The 20,950-nt window shown below is 41.3% G+C and overlaps 1 protein-coding gene across 2 annotated transcripts in view; it reads right to left on the reverse strand.

The window, feature by feature from the left end:
• The window catches only part of fam110b (family with sequence similarity 110 member B), a 75,398-nt gene that overhangs the window by 1,342 nt on the left and 53,106 nt on the right, over nt 1-20,950 (reverse strand). The window contains exons 3-5 of one of the 2 annotated variants that reach the window (XR_014771672.1): nt 9,958-10,621; nt 7,457-7,869; nt 1,757-2,852 (exon numbers count right to left, since the gene is read on the reverse strand). Coding sequence is in view for 1 of the 2 variants with exons in the window: in XM_084732608.1 (XP_084588734.1) it covers nt 1,949-2,852; nt 7,457-7,869; nt 9,958-10,080 (1,440 nt within the window). In the remaining variant the exon portion in view is untranslated. Of the gene's footprint in view, nt 1-1,347; nt 2,853-7,456; nt 7,870-9,957; nt 10,622-20,950 lie in introns of those variants that run through there. The other variant, XM_084732608.1, reaches the window with a different exon arrangement.

Raw genomic sequence — 20,950 nt, forward strand, 5'->3', positions numbered from 1 at the left:
TGTTTGCCAGAATGAACAATGTCAAAATCCTGGAGCTAGCATGCCTGAATACTGCACGACTGATAGTTAGACTGAATTACGTTGTAGGGTTGTTCTGATACCGATACCTCCTGAAAAATGTCTCCAATACTGCCTAAAATGTGGGTTTGGGTATCAGTGGGTAGGTGAGTCCATGCACTGATCAATACCACATCATTTATTATGCCCTGAAACAGGACCCTGCTAATTCCCAGCAGTGTCCCATATGCCAAATTTCACATGGCCAGTGGAGGAGAAAAAGCCCAGCTTTACCTCAGCTCAGCATCAGATCGCACAATATATAAAAAGTATATATATATATATATATATATATATACTTTACTCATGGTAAAGCAGAAGCTGGTCTCATCGATCTTTGTCAGGAGAGAAATCTCCAAACTGACTGACTGACTGATTGATGGTCAAGTGAGTACCTAATTTAGTTTGGTTTTGTGACTCCACGGTAAAACCCAGAGTGGTCTTTTAGAGTGGTCTTTCTTTTGTGATTGTACTGAACTCTTGGATTGATTTCTTTTAAACACACTGGTATCAGTTCAGGTATCAGAATCTGGTATCTGGAAGGGAAAATAAGTGGTATCGGAACATCTCTAGTCAATTGGGGTTGTCACTTTTTATTAGAAATTTGAAGTACTGTTCAGTTTTGGGAAACAAATAAATATTTAATCTGTAATTAATTCAAAATTTATACTCCATAAATGCAACAGGCCTTGCCTTGGACTCCAGCAGGGGGCATTTGTTAATGCACTGCCATTCTGATTTATCAGTAAACTAAATTCCGAGGACAGATGGCTGACAGGAGGTTCAAAAGCACTTACACGTTGCTCACATCTAACTTTTAATGTGGATTATTACTCCTTTATGTCCACTTACGACTTTTTAAATTTTTTGAAAGATGTTGCAAGGTAGCTAGCAAGCTATGTAGCTATATAGATGATGTCCCCATTCATAATCACACTTAAAATGCTTTGACTAGTCAACTGTATTCTGGTGGGAAAATACATGTGAATGAGCAAAGTAAGGCGATGACTCAGTCGTCTGAAACCAGGCTACAAATAAATGAAATGTTAGTCAAACCTATGCTTGAGATTTTGCTACCTACCGATCATCTGGGGTTTTCTAAAGGCAAATTAGTTGCTTGAATGGCGGAGAGTACGGGCACTAAAAAAAACCTATGTTCTTTATACTTTTTCAAGAATACGGTTTAATAAAATCGATCTTCCCTCTTTCTTCTCAGTAGTAAGCATGATATCACCGCCCCAATATGAAGGATCGCACTGAAGATCAACTCTCTAATTGACCCAATGGAAGTTGCAAGATTGTCCTCAGTCTCTATTGAGCAAAGCATTTTCGATCAATTCGTGTGTCTAACCTCTAATGTTCAACAAGCCAAAACGTTCTCTGTGAGAAAGGCCTATCACCCTTTGTAGTGAGGCAGTCACTTTATGGGTCCTTGGACAATCATAGTGCATTTCGCTCTTGTTGCTCAAGCAAGCTGACAGACTTTGTCTGTCAGAATTATTCAGTGTCCATTGAGAAACATTTAATTAACTAGTTAGTTTTCATGTCCCGTGTTTGTTTGTCTCTCCGAACCGAACATTTTGTTCATGTGACTGTCCAAGTTGTTCTTAGTGTTCATCTTGTTCTAAACCTGGAGGATTACAGTCCTTTTCCTCATTTCTTCATTTCTTTCTAAACAAAATTTTGTCTGTCTTCTTACCAAGTTTGTGTTAGACCTGTCAGACTCTCTTCCATCCATTCATTCATTCATCTATAGATTTTGACAAATTTTCAGTTCAGCCTCAAGATCACAGTCTCTAAACCTGCGAGAATTTCTGGTCCATGCATCAATTCTGAACCATGGGGTAGGTTGCCGAGTTTACAGTACATCCAATCCACTGTAGTGTTTGTCCTAAACATGTGAGACTTTTTGTGTCTCTCTCGCCTGTTTGATGCTGTACAGCCATTTAATGACTCTTGCATTTCGCTCCACAGCTGAGATGCCGTATGGAACACGCTCCCCCGCCTCCTCTTCCTCGTCCTCATCGCCGTCCGACAGTCCATCGTTGGAGGATCGCCGCGACCGGTCGCAGTCGGAGGAGATCATAGAGGCTGATCGGAAGTTCAGGCTGACGATATCTGAGTTGGCCCGGGCAAAGCTCTCCGGACCGACGGCCTCCAGCTCCTCAGGGTCAAGGCCGCAGTAATTAAAAAAGCGTTCCACGTCAGCCCCTGCCCGGGCGTACCGGTCTGACAGGTCTGATTTAGACCTGTGGAGCGATGAGCGACGAGCCACAGACGAACCAAGCTCAAGCTCCAGGTTGGGATCAGCTGAAGTATTGGAAGGGTCTCCAAAATCACAAGGTAGCGACTGAGGGGTGGTGTTGTCACAAGGCGAGGGGGATGGAGTCGGACGAGGGGGAGGCAGCGACAAGGAAAGTGCAGGAGGAGGGAGGGAGGCTGGGTTGGGTTTTGGAGGCAGGGGTGGAGCCGAGGAGCTGCTGGATCGGGCTGTGCGGAGTGGCTTGCCGTTGCACAGTCGTAGCAGGTCAGAGGAGGAGTGGGACGTGAGCAAAGGCGGTAGTGGGGAACGAGATCGATCAGTAACTCCTCCTTCGCCTCCTCTCTCATCCAGAACTCGTCTACTAAGGTTGAGGTTTCCTCCCTGCTGCGGACTGCGACGTCCCCCACTGTGGATTGGAGGGACCTTCAGGGAATGTGAGAAGGATCGGAGGGAGTGTGAAGTGCTTGGACTGGGAGCTGAGTCGGGTGGCTGCTCATTAAGTGTCATTGTAGATCGGTAGGTTAACGGCATCCTAGGAGCAGAAAACAGAAATATAAATACATGAAATACAGTACAATACGATCAAGAGACAAGATCAAGTGTGAGGAGATGGCTGATTCAGAGAATGTAGAAAAGAAACAGAACATGTACGTCCCTGCACCAGCATACTTTTGGACATAAAGGCTTAACAAAACAACATTTTAGCTTGGACATATTTCCTTCACAAATTCAAAACATACATTTAAACCCAGACTGCCAAAATGGAGACAGATTTCATTTACATATTTACTTGTTTTGATGTCTATATGGGCTGAGTGATGGTGAAAATCGACAGATCCTATTCATTTTCTACAAAGAACAGGAAATCCAGCCATTTGGTGCATGATGGAAACAACATGGTTAGTTGATGGATCAGATGCCGCATGCTAATGTGCATAGTCACGACTCAAGCCCAGCTTTATCCAAATGACTGGTTGATTCCACTGGGCGCGGCACGTCCGAGCCACTGTTTTGATCCATTCTCCACATGGCTGCTTTCAGAAGCGCTTCAGCAGGGGAGCATTTTGCCCACCAGATTATATTGACTTGCTCAGATTTTGATTTGGTCCTCTTCCTTGCTTTCTGTGCTTGGATAAGCAGCTTACGTAGTAGTTTCTTTCCTGTCTGTCTTTATGATCCAGAGTCTGCACAGGATCTTTTATTCTGAAAAAAAAAAAAGACCAGATTCTCCCTGCTTTTCCTGCTTCTGACTTCCTGCCGACTCGATCTGCTCCTTGCAGCTTGGTGCAGCAACAGTCCAAATAGACTTAGCATGTATCTGAAGCAGAGCAGAGCCGAGAGCTGCTTCTGGGATGCACTACAGTACTGTTGATGGAATCACAAGCATTGTGTAGAATGACAACGATCAGCTCCTACTGATGTTGTGCATCCATAATGCAACATAACTTGGTTGAATCTAACCATTAGTCAGTCCAGTGCAAAACACCAGGCTCATGCAACTTGTAGCAGCACTGACCAAATATGAATCAAGATTCTGTTTCTGAATTGCCCAGCAAAGAACTACTCTTCACTGAACACTGTAGATGGGAACCAGTGACAAACAGTAGAAACTAGTAGTAACTGTGCATAAAATCTACTAACTCATAAATGTGGATTTAGTATTAAGGAACTCTTTTAAAGGGACACTGTAATGCTATTTATTAATGTAGAGTTTTTTTTGGTGTGAGTTGCAGATTTTTGGAGCTGTAGATATGTCTGCCCTCTTGAGAATATAATGGAACTTAATGGCTCTCGGCTTGTGGTGCTCAAAGCACCAAAAAATACATCTGAAAAACTCAACTGCAATTAACTCTTTCCAGTAATCATGACACAGTTATTCAAGATTAGCCATAAACCTTGCTGAGTTACATGACAGAATCTACCAGAATGACTTTCTTTTTACTAGAAAGACTAAATATCACCAAAACTCATTTTTGGTGTATTTATATATAGGAAAAGAGAGGAGAGGAGAGGGCTGTCTTATCATTTTAGAACATAACGTAATGTTATTTTGCGTTATGGACACCTCATAACCAGGTCAGTTCACACACCAGGGAGCAGGGCTTGACACTGGCACCCGCCTACCCGCCAAATGTTGGTAGATTTCAGCAGTGGCTGGTAGCACTCTCTTAATAGCCACTTTGGTGGGTGGCTCAGGGCTGGGCAATAAAACAACCTCAACTGCAACATTCACTCGATATGGATAGATCTGATAGCAGAAATAGATGCAAGAACAGTCAGCATGGTGTCCGGCTGCCTCTGCTGTCTCTCCCTCCCTCTCTGCGTCAAGGCCAGTGATGTTAAATAAAGATGGACGACATATCTCCTCTTCCTCCCACTGTACAAAAATGAAGCCAAAATATCCTGGATACAAAGGCTGCCATCTTGCGCTGGTGACGTCATTTGGAGCCAAAGTCTGTGCAGTAGTGACCAGCGTTGGAGCCTCAGTATCGAGTTGCCACCCACACAGCCAGTGAACTCAATGGCGAGCAGAGCTCAGCTGTCAATCATCGCATAAAAATCTTTTTTTTATCGTTTTATAACCCCTGTATTTTTATATCTAATCACTAATTGAAAACAAGCTGAGCAGAAAAATGAACGCTGGAACACACATCAGTGTGATAAGACCTATCTAAAATGACAGGATGCCTGTTTGGGAAAATTTATTTGATTTGATTGATTTGACTGTTTAGTAACATTGGGAGGCAGGATTTATGACTTGAAATGCAGTCAGCCACCAGGAGGTGACCAAGATGCTTTTGCTTCAATTTTGGGGAGCTGTGATTCTGTCCATGTCTAATACATTTTGGGTAAGATGGTTTGCTTTAGGTCTGGGCAATATAATGATTATATTTGTTATATTTGAATATGAATAAATGTGCAATAGAGTAGACAACCATATCGTCATAACTGAGTTTTCAGTGTTTCTACTGGTCGCTGCTGAGTCATAAAGTGTGTAGATCAGCTCAGATCACAGTAGAATACAAGTTATTAGAAGGCTGTGTGTTGTGCTACTACAGCGTCTGACTGTACTCTTCAATGCAGAGCTGATCCATGAAAGGTAAAGTAGCTAGTTAGCAGCAATGAGTAATTGTGATTTTGCTGTAGTGTGTGTGTGTTGGGGGGGGGGGCACATGTGAAAACACAGTTGATCAACTGATAACATTTCCTCATCTACCCATGGCTTTCAGCTCCAAAAAGTATGACTGTTTTAATTGTCTTCATCCTGACTTGTAGCAGCTAACTAGCTAGCTCACTTTTAAAACAAACCCCTCTAACCTCTGTCACACAGGTTACCCACAAGCACACCTTCCTGAAAGTAGGCTTGGCTGGTAACACAGGTGCAGTGGGTGTCTAATTTAATAAGCCCATTACTTGCACAAAAGTACTAATACTCCAAGTTGAAAATACTCCACTGCAAGTAAAAGTTCTGCATTCTCAAGTCACTATTACAACAACATTTACTGAAAAGTGTCAAAAGTAAATGTAGCATTACTCATTGTGCAGTAATATGTTCCCTGTCAGTGTTTTACTATTTTTATTGATATTTCTATCCAATTATATGTGACGTTTTCGGATGAATGTTACTGCTGCATTAATATGTATGCTGCATTTTATTGTTGTAGATGTTTAATTGAGCTCGTTTGAGCTATTTCATATACTGTTAGGTAATTTAATCTACAGCAATGCATCATATGAAGATCATCATATGTTTGCACTATTTGAAAATTTACAGTATATTATTTTAGGGAAATATGTATATTGATATATATATCCTATATTGCGGAACAGTCTGCCTATACTGGAGGGTGGAGCTGCCGAGTTCTTCCACAGCAGCACAGCTTCAGAGCAGAGCTCACAGGGAGGGAATAAAAAAGACTTTACAACAACATCAATATTCATATCCATCAATGCAACAAAAGGGAAACAGTATAATCAATCATTATCATTGATCATAGGCAGAACTCTGAACTTTGCCTGCTGTTACTTGCTGCCTCCTCTTAATCCACAGCCTTTGAGCTTCAAGCCTTACGTAGCTTGTTATGAGAAAGTGTTGAAAGTGGCGGTGGGGCTTACTATGAGCGAGAACTGTCAATCAAAGACAACTGAGATTCCCTCACAGAGATATTAATGGTACACAACATTTGGATTGGATACCCTCAAAGAAAGTCATTAATTAACACTGTTTGATAATACATCACTATGGTGATGTAAGTTAGTAAGTTGATGTAATATATTTTGTATTCAATAAATGACAATAATTCTTTTAAAGATTATGCTTTTATTATGTTCAATATAAGTGTATTTTCCTAAATGTTGATACACCTCAGATATAAGCTTGACTGCTCATTATTCATTCATGACTGTGCAAAAATGTAGGCCTCAAAAGCCCTGCTGGTGTCAATAGAAACATAGAAACCTGTACAAAAAAATTTAGTGTGTGGAAAAAAAGCTTTTTCTGTACGCGCCTGAACTCCACTGCTACAATTCCATGCTACAGAAAACACTGTAATAGTTTACCTTTAATAGTTATTGTACCAAAAATAATATACCTGCTACATGATGTATCATCTTATTACCATCCACAGGTCTGTGTTTAAAATCAATTTGAATCAATGACTAGAAATCCCAGTTTTCCTTGGTAAACCCTACTTGTGATGAAACTGTATGTTGAGTTAGGCCGTGATTCTCAAAATACATATTTTTCTCCTTGCCTGTAGTGCTCTTTATCCATCTAGATTTTTCTGTTGAGAGTTACAGAGTTTTGGAGATACTGCTGTAAATATGTATAATGGAACTAAAAGGCACTTGGCTTGTGGCACTCAAAGCACCAAAAAAACATATTTCAAAAACTCAACAGCAACGTCTCTTTCCAGAAACCATGACCCAGTTACTCAAGATAATACACACAACTTATTGTGAGCAGTTTGACATATGCACTACTTTCTCTCTCACAGAAAGAAAGTAGTTCTGGTGGATTCTACTGCACAAAGAAAGTAGTTCCTGCATGAAACTGCTCAAAACAGATGAACTGCCCCTTTAAAGCAGTAATTTACACAAAATCTATTAACATAACATGTTAACATATCAGTTTACCCTGATGGTGTCCAACTCCTGGGCATTCCCCCCGATGACCTCATCAGCACAGCACTCTTAGCTCCACCTCCTAGTCCTTCAGATCCTGCTCCTGAAGATGATGATGAGTTGAGTAGATTCTTTAGGATCTCCAGGTTTAAATTCTCCCGTTTGCTGCCGCTGCTGCTTGTTGCACACGTGTCTGACTTGGCATTGTTATTGGATGCTTTGAAAGGTATCCCACCTCCATTTCCTCCTCCACCAATCCCAGGGCCTCTCTTGGACAGAAGGGGGTGACCGACGGGAGGCTTGGCCAACACAGGTGGTTTGATTGGCTCCTGTTTGGCGTTGATAACTTCCTGGCTCTTGACATACTTTGCCTTGTCAGCTTCTAGTCTCTCAACCGCACTGAGGCGCTTTGGGTTAGGTTCCACCTGAGACACAGATTAAAAACTATTTACAGTATGTTCATGAATGAACACTCCACTCCAAATGGTTTTCAGGTGCACCATGGGAACATGAGAGGGAAAAAGGCAAAGCGGGGCTGGAGATATACTTGCTTTTAATTACACGTTTGCAAATGCACCATGGTGGTCTTGCATATCATGTTTCAGTTTGGACTAGGGTTGTCACAAGAACTGATACTTCCGATACCAATTCGATACCAACACGAAAAAAATAATTCAATACTTGCTTTTTTCTGGTACCGTCAGAACCGAATATACTACTTCTCCCTCGGCGAGCCACGTCGATTTTTGGCGTAACTGACGGGGGCATTATACACATGTGAGCAGCACGGAGCAGTCAGTGGCGCTGAAGAATAAAACCTGCCTCTTAGAAAAAAATAGCTTCAGCAAGTGAGAGTGGTACAACGCTTCAGCTCGTCGACAAGACAGATACTAAGAGTCGCGTGTGGAAATATTTTGCATTCGAGGCGGATGAATACGGAGCAATTCTAGACTCAAACAAGCCGACATGCAAACAGTGCCTCAGAAGTTTTCAAACGAAAGGAGGAAGCACATCAAACCTGGTCAAACACCTCAAAGACAGGCACCCCGACTTGTTTAGAGAATTCAAAGTGAGTGAGTTTCCGTTTACTATCACTGTTGTCACTGTCACGTTATACGTTAACCCGAATATGCCTGCTACGTTCCGTCATTTTGTCATGAGAGTCAGCTGAAGCGCAGCCGTGCAGGCTTCGACTCTCTCGCTCAGTCGTTCCCTCGTATAGATGACGTTTAACGTAATGTAACGATACGGTCTGCGTCATTATACGTAAGGTGTCATGATGAGATACTGTCTGACAGTCTCTTATGTTATTTAAACTACAAGTTTTTTTTTTTCCTTTACAGTATCAGTGTGAGCCAGACCAGGAGAAGCAGGAGGAAAGTCACACACTAACACAGCCAAAAATCACTGAAGCTTTTGAAAGGCACAGAAAATATGACTCGAATTCAACTGAGGCAAAAAAGCTGAATAGGGCAGTAGCAGAGTTTCTGCGTTTGTGTTTTTTTTTTTTTTTTAAATCGTGGTATCGAATTAGTATCGAGAATCGTGAAAATTCACAGGTATTGGTATCGACTACTGAAATTCTGGTATCGTGACAACCCTAGTTTGGACTAATGGTTGTGTACATGATCAGAGTTATCACGCCGCATATATGAACACACACATGTGGTTAAACAGCAAGTATATCTCTGTCCTTAGTTGATCAAGTAAGGTTTGAAGCCTGGAACTTCCCCACTGTGAGGTGACAGCACGACCACAAAGCAGTGTTTACAGAATGAATCTACAGCTGACATGGTCAGAACTTCTCATAGTAAACTATCCAAAGGAAATAATTCTAAGGTCTAACTTCAAATTATATACATAAAAGTCCATATTGTAATTTTCAGGATTTCACTGGTTAGTGCCAACTCATTAGCACAATTGACCCTTTGCTACACACCATCTCCAATAGCTTTGCAACCATAATTAGAGCTGTCAAACTTTCCATTTCTCTCCATGTTGAAGGTGTGCAGGAGACTCTGAGAAGAGCAATACTCAGTGTTTCATGAGTCTGGACATTGACTCTTTTTTGTCGTCCTTTAAAAAAGGTGAAACACAAGAACACAGGTGTGGTAAATGGATTAAACTCTGTCTTAATCTGCTCTAACATAAGCTGCAAACATTAGTGTGTCCAGCTAACTAACACTAGCTCACTAGCTACAGTAACTTTACCTCCAGACAAACTTGTTAGATCCCACTGCATCTGCATTTGTTCTGTGGGGGTCTGAGGAGGAGGAAGTGGGCTGATGTAGAATCAAAGTGGGTCTACAACGATTCGTCTCTCTCTGGCTCACTGTCTCAGGTCTAAGCCGAGTTAGCTTAGGTCTTATCATGGCATCATTGTGGTACAGCCTTTATTGTTTCATTTCAGTGCAAAGTTTACCAGTGTAGCACATACACTCTGTAACACTGACACACACACACACACACACACACACACACAGAGCTGATTCTACAGAGTAATGTAACATTACCTGTCTCCTGAAGTAGTCAGGGCCCTTGTTGAGGATGCGGAGGGGTACAGTGGAACTGAAGGGTGTTGCAGGTCCAGCGGCCTTGCTATCTGGCAGGGCTGGAGCCAGTGTCTCTGTCGGCATGGCAACGAGGCGACTGGGGTGGCCGGCCGTGGTGGCAGCGGGTGCGGGGGGGTTGACAGAGGGCGGGGGCACCAGAGGACCCCCAAAACATGAAGACACAAGGTGGAGAAGAGAAAAGTCTAGAAAGAGATGAAGCCCCTGGCCCTCCTCATTGCCTGTGGGACCCTGTGGGACTGAGCCAGACTCTGAGTTGGCGGGGGGCTGCTGAGGGGCTGAATTCAGATATACTGCTGCATCGACTGAGGAGGATGGACTCTGTTAGCAGCTCTACAGCCTCAACAACTGGTCTTTACTGGGAGCTCTCTACGGGTTTGTAGTGCTTAGCACTGACCCATTCATCAAGCAAGACAGACAGATAGACAGGCAGAAAGAGAGCGAATGAGTGTAGTGACGGAATGGAAAAAGAGTGATGAGTGTTTCAGTGCAGTGGTGTGGATGAGTGCTCCCACAGGGCCGAAGGAAAAGCAAAGGATGGTGGGAAAGGAAAGCCCCGTCGCCTCTCCACTTTCGCTACAGCTCTCCCTTCAGCCGGCCACACTGTCTGAAATAGACAAAAAAAAAAAGAGAGACAGTGACAGCCAATGGGGTTAGAGTTAGGCTGTGACATCATGCACCTAGCAACAATAGCAGGAATAGCTATGGACATACAAATACACTCAGATCACTGTATGTGTGCAGGCAAGGGCACATATGAGCTCACCGTATAACCTGCCAGACGTACTGACAGACATTAGCATGACACTTTTTGTGCAGGATAAATGTCAGAGCCTAGGCTGTGTCCTAGAAACAGCCCATAATCCCACTGGGAGCTTCCCTCTAAACCACTCTGTGGTCACTGGACAACTCCACTGTGGCTTCAATGCTTTTGCTAAAGGGCACCTTAGTGTTAGTATGTGTCGAGGGCACCAGGCTGGATATGAACCTGCAACTGTCTGGTCACAACTCAGTGCTGCTGACCTCAGCCTCTGCTCTGACAGAGCTGAATGATTTAGAAAAAAAAAAAAATATATTGTGATTATTTTGACTGATAATGCAATTGTGATATGATTTGCGATATAAGAGGTAATGGTCATTTTTACATAATTGTTCTTGATAGAAAAACATGTTAAACTGACTATGTCGTGATTTTTGCAAGAATCTGTACCAAATGAAGATGTTTTTAAGTCTGTAGAATCTGACAGTACAGGACAGTTCTGGACATCAACACATTCATTAAATTAAAAGTTTTTGACACATTTTGCCTTTAACAAATACTGCACCTCCATAGTGCAGTCCATATTGCAGTTTTGATAACATTTTGATGATTGGATATACAGTAGTGCTGTATATCCATCTAGACAGTTTTGGTGTGAGTTGTACAGTTTTGTAGATACCAGCTGTAGAGATGTCAACTTTCTCAGCAGTATAATGGAACTAAATGGCACTTGGCTTGTGGTGCTCAAAGAGCAGAACAAATACCTTTGAAAAATTCAAAACCAGTGTCTCTTTCCGAAAATCATGACCTGGTTACTCAAGATAATCCACAGACCTTGTTGTGAGCAGTTTTGTGTAGGAACTTTCTGCAGTAGAATTTACCAGAACTTTCTTTCTGCTGGAAAAATATTCATACATGAAACTGCATACTACAAGCTGGTTTTGAAAGTTCTTAATTTTTTTTGGGGCGCTTTTATTACCACAAGTGCCATTTGGGTATCAGTATCAATACTGGGTATTGGTACTAGTGCCTTTAAGGTGTCAACTGTAATAACTCAGTATCAAGAAGTATCAAAACTTCTCCAGTCAAACGATACCTCTAATGATCCTTTTTTGTACCCTCATCTAGACAAAAAATGCTATTTGTATCAATCACTGCAAGTGTTCTTCATAAAGACAGATGTTTGAAAAAAGGCATCAAATGAATGACTGTGTTTGGTATTGGTTGATAGGGTTGGGTGATTGGACAAATATATCTCCCATTGATGATGAGCTGAATCCATTGCTGGCTGTTTTTTTTGTCTGATTTCTGGGGCACTGTTTGTCATATTGTTTTGCTAATGTAATAGCCTGCAGAGTGACAGCTGCTGCTCCACGCTCTCATCCAGTGGCACAGGACACACCCACTCAGACTGACCATGAGTGCTCTGAGCTGGGTGAGGAGTGAGAGGAAAACAGCCTGCAGTGTCAGACTCTTTGCACTCTTTTTACTTGGTGATATAAGGATTTAATTTTATTTAATAAGGATTTAATTTGAGCCGACCAAACAAGAGTTGGTGATTGTTGGGGAGTGGGCAGACTAAGTTTAAGTGAGATGTACATGTTTTTCTATCAAGTTTGAATGAAGTGTGTTCTATGAGGATTAACTTGAATTCAGATGGTGATTGGTTGTATTTCTCTGTTAAAAAAGGAAAATAGGTGTGAGAATATTTACACTTTGTGAGTTTATTTTGTTTAGTGGACGTTGTGAATGTATGCAGTGGAGCTGAGACTCAGAGACTCGAGAGGACGGGGAGGGGGGAGGAAGATATCGCCACTCGTCACCATCCATCGTTTGGAAAATGTTAACATATCGCCCAACTCTATTGTATGAATATGAGGGTAGTGGTATTGTAATTTTTTTGAATGATACCCAGCCCAACCCATTATCCTGGAGAGAAGGCAGACATCTCTACAGCTGATATCTCCAAAACTCTGCAACTCACACCAAAAAAACTCAGTGTCAAGTTTTCTCCTCTGTGTGGATGACTAAAGAATTGGAAAGAAAAGAGGTTATACCAGAGGATAACAGTTATTCCCATTTTGGACTCTTCATTAACTCAACTTTGCAGACAAGATATCTTGATTTCAAAAAGGCAGACTGCCATCAGATTCACTACATTCATGTGCGTTCTCTGCAACTTTAATGACACTGAGGCATTTCCTCTGGCTCCACCCTCAGGAAACACTTTACATTCACTGATAATAAGATCAGCAGAATGATCAGTATGGTGTTAACTCACCAGAAATAAGGCTGTTAATGCGACTTTCGGAGTTTATATGATATAAAATGGTGTATTTATTGAGAGGTTTTCCCATCAAATGAATAGAAAGCAGTAAACCAATGGTGCACCATCTGTCTCCCACCACTGAGAAGAGAGACAGACAAAATGAGACCAGAAGCTTCAAAGGCTTTGTGGGAAATCTTTATGGACAGTCTGCTGATTCATATCATGATAACTGGGGAAATGAACAGTGGTTTAATATCGTGTGAGCTTTAAATTACAGCTGCGTCATCCTACAGCTATGCTACTGTATCCTCTGCTGTACCGACTAGCTCTGCTTCATTGTGTTTATGATAAACTGCTGTCCTACACTGAGGGCACTGCTGCAGCTCCGGCATATTTTAAATGATAACTTTGTTCAAAAGAGGAACTCCACTCTGAATTATTGTTTCTGCACTGCACATAATCACAGATTCTTGCTGGCACATGTTAATACAGCTGATTTTTGAACATAACACATATTATTGTTACAGCCAAACCAATATATCAGTCGACCAATATTATTGATCCAATATTTGCTTATCATAGCTATATCTGTCTATATTGGTATGATCATGACACACATGATATGTGTCAAAAGTAAACCTATTTTGTTTTTTTATCTAGTTTTTTCATAATGCTGATTGTTTTTAATGTCTTTAATTTATGGGCAGTTTCTCTTAATTCAGGTTTAGAATATATATATTATTACTGTATTTTAGTGTATTTGTGTTTTTATTTGTAGTTATTTATGATTATTAAAAATTCCTGGTGTCAGTTTAGTGTTGCCCTGATGCCACTTTGTACAATAACACTTACAGTTTTTCACAATTGCTAAAACACTAAAACCCATCCTGTGAACCAAATGCTCACAGCTCTAAACCCATTTATCAAATCATTTGCTCTTTTGGCACAACTCTAAACACATTTTTACTTGCTAAGACACAGTTTCTGTGATGCACTTCGGCTGCAAAATGTTGAACACAACAACAACAACACAACCTTCATCATTTACACGCAGCGACTCAAAATTCTTCACACTTGTTTCTAATGATGCGAATGACAGTTTCTCACAATTGTTTACACACTAAAATTGGATCCTTAAATGCAATGACTGAAACCTGAAACTGATGTACTGAATCCCTAAACCAAGCAAGGGTGTTGTCAAGTCGTCCTCCAGCACAGACAGTTTTCACCCTGTGATCTTGTAAGAGACATTGTTTCCAAAATACTCACAAATGTGAGTATTTTGTCCTCCTTGACTTGAGGAAATATGGAATAAGTTTTGTGAATGTAGTTTAAATATTTGGTTTTGTGTTTAGAGTTTTGAGAAAACGGTGGTTTCTACAAATATTTCTTAGCAATTGTGAAAAACTGTAAAACTGTTAATATATTTATATGTGCGTGTGTGTGTGTGTATATATATATATATATATTCAATAATATAATTAATATAATCAATATAAAAAAACAGGCAAAATTTAAAATCAGATTTGTGTGTTGGTCCTCTCAACCCTCGCAGCTGCCACACAGTATAAATAACTGTGGCCCTCACACATAGCTGTTGGTAGCATCAACATTAGCCTGATAAACAGGCTTGCTAATGCTAAAAACAAAAAACATAATTAGCACAGGCACTTTAGGGCATACGTGAACAAGATGTATTTCTCTGCAGTGGTAGTGAACACAACACATGGGCCCACAGATAACTGTGTTGCATTCATAGCTTGACAAGATATTTAGAGATGATGAACAGTCATCTTAATTATGATAAACAGCATTGCCACCGCTCTGTACTGACACTCCCCACAGACACACACCGCAGAGCCTCTTGTTGTACAACACAGGTACACACAGTGACAGTGACTCTTAAAGGGACAGAAATGTGTTTGTACTGACTAAACTCCAACAGACTCTGTCCGTCCAGCAGAGACTCCCCTGTTACACCTTTACAGTCTATTGTTCGTTTTTTTCCATTTCATATAATGCTAAGGGGAAAAAAAACATTTATCTTGCTCTTTGAGTTTGAACAGTATTAATAAATATTGTACACAACATTATTCAAGCAATGTTATCAAACCAGATTAACTGAATATTAAAACCACAGTAGTTCCTCAAATACACACACACACTGTGGATTATGGAGGCCTATAGTCTTTTCTAATCTGGGAATATGAAGCTGCTGATTGGATTGAAAAATCTGTATGGAATATTAATTATGAATATGAAAACGGCTGCTGGTCTGCCTGCATGCATTTTCTATTTTATTAAAACTGTGTGTGTGTGTGTGTGTGTGTGTGTGTGTGTGTGTGTGTGTGTGTGTGTGTTGGATTGATTAAGATCTTTTAATCTGCCATCCAAAACCATCCCCTGCAGAGGTGTTTAGACACACACACACACACACACACACACACACACACACACACACACACACAGAGAGAGAGAGAGAGGCAGTATTTCATTAACAGAAGCTGTCTGTATTATTGAAGGGATCACAACATACACATACACATACACACCTATAATGTATGTGAATATTGTTTTATTTTGGCAGGTACATGTGATCCTGTAATGGTTTTTGTTATTTTGCATCCAAGAAGTGCTGTAGGTCTTTTCACACCACATATCCTTAGTAGGGATGTTCCTGGCAACTAATTTCCCTGTCGACTAAATGCAAATTTGAATTTTGACTAGTTGACTAGTTTAACAGTAAGAAAACTCAGAAAGCAGTTAAAATTGAGCGCAAATTAGTAATTAATAACGTTACGCACTGTCTGAAAAAATACTGTTTATTAAGAGCCATTTGAAGTCGTTAATCACAGTCTACAATCACCAAATTGTATTTTAAATGCAGGTAAAATGTCAGCCACTTTGCACGGTACAATACAAACATTACACATTAACCTACAAACCATGACAACAACTCACTAAATGCTTCACCTTTCAGATTGAAAATGATCACAGTCTCTGCAGGTTAATGACATAGTGTACCTGGAGCTGATGTTAGCTGCCAGCCTGCTACACAGTGTAACTGATGTTAGCAGTGTTAGCAGCAGCACCTGATCTGCTTGCAAGTTAATGTTCATGTCTGTGCTGAATGTGCTCACATGTTGCTCCAGTATAGTGGTTTTACATCAGTTTATTCTGACAGACTACATTCAACAATATTTCCATTTTCTATATCGAAACACTGCCAAACTGCGCTGGTTTTACGAGCTGTCATCTGTCCAACTTTGCTGATAAAAACATCCAGGGTTGGGTGGGCAAGAGGGGCTGGCATCTGATGGGGCATAGCCCCGACTAGTGGCAGGCGGCTGCATAACACCTTAGAGGCAACAGTTAACTGACACTACGTGAATAAAATATTGATAAATAGTTTAACCGACTAGTATTTCTGGTGCCAACTAGCAAGGGTGGCAACATTCTATCATATAGTTGACTAATGCACATCTGTAATCCTTAGCCCTGGGCTAAAAGTTGACCCTGGGATAACTTTTCACACCCACACGCTGTTAACCCAGGGTTAACCTAAGCCCAGGGCAGTATGACACACTGCACTCCACACAGTCACCTGTTACATGTCTTTTGGAACAGTGACAAATGTTTACATTGCAGGGTTCAACATTTATGTTTTTATAGCATCAAATAACTATTAAAACCAAATTTGAGCTACCTAAACTGACAGCTTTGGGAAAAAAGTTATTTTACCTGTCTGTGTACTGTTTTTTTTTTTTTTGTTTGGCTCTTTTCCCATCTACTGACAACAAGGGGGCAGGGTTTATTAACTATATTACAGTCAGCCACAAGCGGGTGATGTTTTGGATGACGTGATGTTACCTAACCTTTGGGAAGCTGTCATTTATATAGGTCAAATAAACACATTTCCATTAATACTTTTGGCCAAAGTGAGTCAAACCATGCCCCGCTGATTTTCACTCCCATTACCACTGAGCTCTGTGAACTGTGTGGAGTTGCGCTGAGACATGCCCAAGGTGGACCTTCTCTGGAGTGGGCCAAAGCGAGCCAAACCCGCCTCCAAGTGGGCTGTAGTGACGTCTCATCCACCGCGGCCAACCTGCAATGATCCCCTTTCACAGTCTCCCTCAAACAAGCTGTGTTGCAAGAGTGAATTCATATTTGTTCAAGAGACCAAAAAGAAAGACGTTTTAAAAGTGTGTGTTCAGCTCTCACTGCTTTTGTAGTTTCTAACAGAATCTCTGGGGCTTGAAGTCTAGTTTCTCTCCTGTCTATGTGCATTTATGTTCAGGTATCTGCGGTATTTTACTGTCACGTTTCAGCCGTACAGGAATTGTGTTAAGTTACTGTTGACGAAAACCAAAAATTTTCTGGTTTTGCTGCTTCATAATAAATGGTTTTGGATAACACACGATTCAAAGGACACACCTTCAAGCAGGCAACACTGTTGTAATGGTAATGCCAATCCCTGCAGTGCTGGACTGACATGCCGGGTCAAGCCAGGCCAGCATGTGTGCATGGAAAAGGGGTAACAGGACTTTCACCCAAGAGACTGAGGAGTCCCATATAATCAAAAGTCTTCTGTCACCTGAGTAAACGTCCATCCATCCACCCCAACCACCTCCTTATGAGGACTAGCTTGATCTTTACCTGAATTCCTCCTTTAATTATTACTACAGCCACTAGAGGGCACTGCCTAACAGTAAATGTAAATATGGGTTGTAACAAGCGGCTTGTACTGATGAACAATACAACTGTGTTCCTGGTGAGGACAGGCTGAACAGTTCAGCATCATATAAGATGAGAACTGGGAGATTTTGTGAATCAGCCTGAAGCATACGTGCAAAGCATCTAGAACTTTCTAAGGACCTGTGAGAGTATTATTATGTATTATGTGAGTACTCTGTGGTTCCAGTACTGAACAGGGCCATATGTTTCTGTTTAACCAGGAACACACAACACAGATAAACACACACACACGCATGCACGCACACACACACACACACACACTGAAGCACTGATTTCATTTGGATTAGGAACATGTGTCCTGCTCATTTCCTGCTGAACACAGTATCAGACAGAGAACGGCAGAGAAATGGTGGACCAACAGGAAAATCTCTTGTCTGCTTCATATCCCACAGACATTTTCTATCCCCCCTTTCTTCTCACCTCAAACCTGCACCTTCACACACTCAACTGAAGCCATTTTGAGTATACCGATGGGAAAAACACTGCAGTGATTAGTCTATGTTCCTCTTGCTTTCAAAAATCAAAGCAGAAAATCAGCTGACACACACACACACACACACACACACACACACACACACACACACACACACACACACTCTCTCTCTCTCTCTCTCTCTCTCTCTCTCTCTAACACATGATAGTCATGAGAGAGAGAGACAGTGGGTTTCAGTCCCAGTTGCCTGCAGGCCTTTTCTTTCCCAGCGAGCACTTGGCTGTTGTTCATTCCCAGCTTTATGAATTGTAATGTCTTATTATTGTGTTTACCAGGAATTACATGTGAACTGTGGGAGAGCTGAGACAGAGACACAGAGGACACATACACTGGGTGTAGTGAGACTGCAGGTTTTTAATCCTTCAGACCTCCTGTGTGTGTTTCTGTTAGCATGTAGAATGTTCTGTTCTTAGAGGAATGAAACTACCAGAATGAGAACCAGAGCAGTCTGTGTGTTGCTTCATTCATCTCACTGTTCCCGGGTCAGATCCTTGGGGGGGTAGTGCCCAGAGCAAGTTTGTAATCGAGGTCTAGCAGCAGCCGTGGGGGCTGAGGAGAGAATTTTTTTTAATAATCTCCTGCAGGCCAGAGTGGAAGCTTCCATCTACTCTTCTATGCATATTTAGTGATTGTCTTCCTCGACCACCTCTGTCTTTCTGCTGCAGAGTGTTGATCAGGCTGCTGTAGACCAGGTCCTAACAGTGGTCAAATCTCTAATAATTGAATGGTCAGAAGTGTTCTTTATAAGGCACTGCTACTGTTGGTCAGCCTTCCTCAACTGTCATGTGATGAACTGTGAGCTAATATTTTGTTGGCAACGTCCAAAACTTGAAAAGTAGAACAACAACATAAACACTGACTGAGTAAAGTTACTGTCTAATATAAAAGATATAGTTCATTATAGGGTTGTCACAATACCAGAATTTCAGTAGTTGATACCAATACCTGTGAATTTTCACGATTCTCGATATTAATTCGATACCACGATTAAAAAAAAAAAAAAAAAAAAACACAAACGCAGAAACTCTGCTATTGTCCTATTCAGCTTTTTTGCCTCAGTTGAATTCGAGCCATATTTTCTGTGCCTTTCAAAAGCTTCAGTGATTTTTGGCTGTGTTAGTGTGTGACTTTCCTCCTGCTTCTCCTGGTCTGGCTCATACTGATACTGTAAAGGAAAAAAAAAACTTTTAGTTTAAATAACATAAGAGACTGTCAGACAGTATCTCATCATGACACCTTACGTATAATGACGCAGACCGTATCGTTACATTACGTTAAACGTCATCTACACGAGGGAACGACTGAGCGAGAGAGTCGAAGCCTGCACGGCTGCGCTTCAGCTGACGGGGGTTAACGTATAACGTGACAGTGACAACAGTGATAGTAAACGGAAACTCACTCACTTTGAATTCTCTAAACAAGTCGGGGTGCCTGTCTTTGAGGTGTTTGGCCAGGTTTGATGTGCTTCCTCCTTTCGTTTGAAAACTTCTGAGGCACTGTTTGCATGTCGGCTTGTTTGAGTCTAGAATTGCTCCGTATTCATCCGCCTTGAATGCAAAATATTTCCACACGCGACTCTTAGTATCTGTCTTGTCGACGAGCTGAAGCGTTGTACCACTCTCACTTGCTGAAGCTATTTTTTTCTAAGAGGCAGGTTTTATTCTTCAGTGCCACTGACTGCTCCGTGCTGCTCACACGTGTATAATGCCCCCATCAGTTCTGCCAAAACTCGACACGGCTCGCCGAGGGAGAAGTAGTATATTCGGTTCTGACAGTACCAGAAAAAAGCAAGTATCTAATTTTTTTTTTCGCGTTGGTATCGAATTGGTATCGGAAGTATCAGTTCTTGTGACAACCCTAGTTCATTATCATTATCAATGAACACAGCACTATGCCCTTTCAAAATAAATACTTTTAAAATTATAATTGAGTATTGAGTACAGTTTGAATTAATATCCAATATGATAATGTCCTAAGAAATGTCCTACAATGTTCATGTTAGACTGACTTAAAAAAGAGACTAAATATTAGGTACTTTTTTTTTTTTTTTTTTTTTTTTTTTTTTTTTTTTAGATTTTTGCATTTTTTATGTTTTAAGATCTCATGAGAGAGAGGGAGATGACCTGCAGGCTGGAATAATCCAACCAGGCCCCTGTGATAAGGACTTATCCTTAGTTAATAGGGCATATGCTCTAGCAAGTGAGCTACCGGGGTGCACCACCTTGCACCTCACTTTGTACTCAGATTATGTACCGTTTAACCAGTGAAACTGCAGCTCGATACACCCCATGCAGTTCAAGCCACGTGCTATAGCTCTAAATCTGATTTAAATAGGGCCTATATATTGATCATATATCAAAATGACCACGTTTATCCATGAGCCAGCATCTAGAAACTATGCATGATGTCATTTTGGTGTCTCTTTCCTCCACCTCGTCTCTTTCTCCTCCTTTTAGGTCTTGCGCACACATCACCTCTGGGCATTCAGCCAAGAAACAATAGAAAACACACACACACACACACACACACACACACACACACACACACACACACACACACACACACACACACACAGACCCTCTAGCTCTTTCTATTTCCTGTGTTAGCAGCATGTACTGCTGGGAAACCAACCACACACGCAGCAGCGGGATCCAGT

This window comes from Lutjanus erythropterus, chromosome 12, assembly GCF_056507025.1.
Source record: "Lutjanus erythropterus isolate fLutEry1 chromosome 12, fLutEry1.hap2, whole genome shotgun sequence".
NCBI lineage: Eukaryota > Metazoa > Chordata > Actinopteri > Lutjaniformes > Lutjanidae > Lutjanus > Lutjanus erythropterus.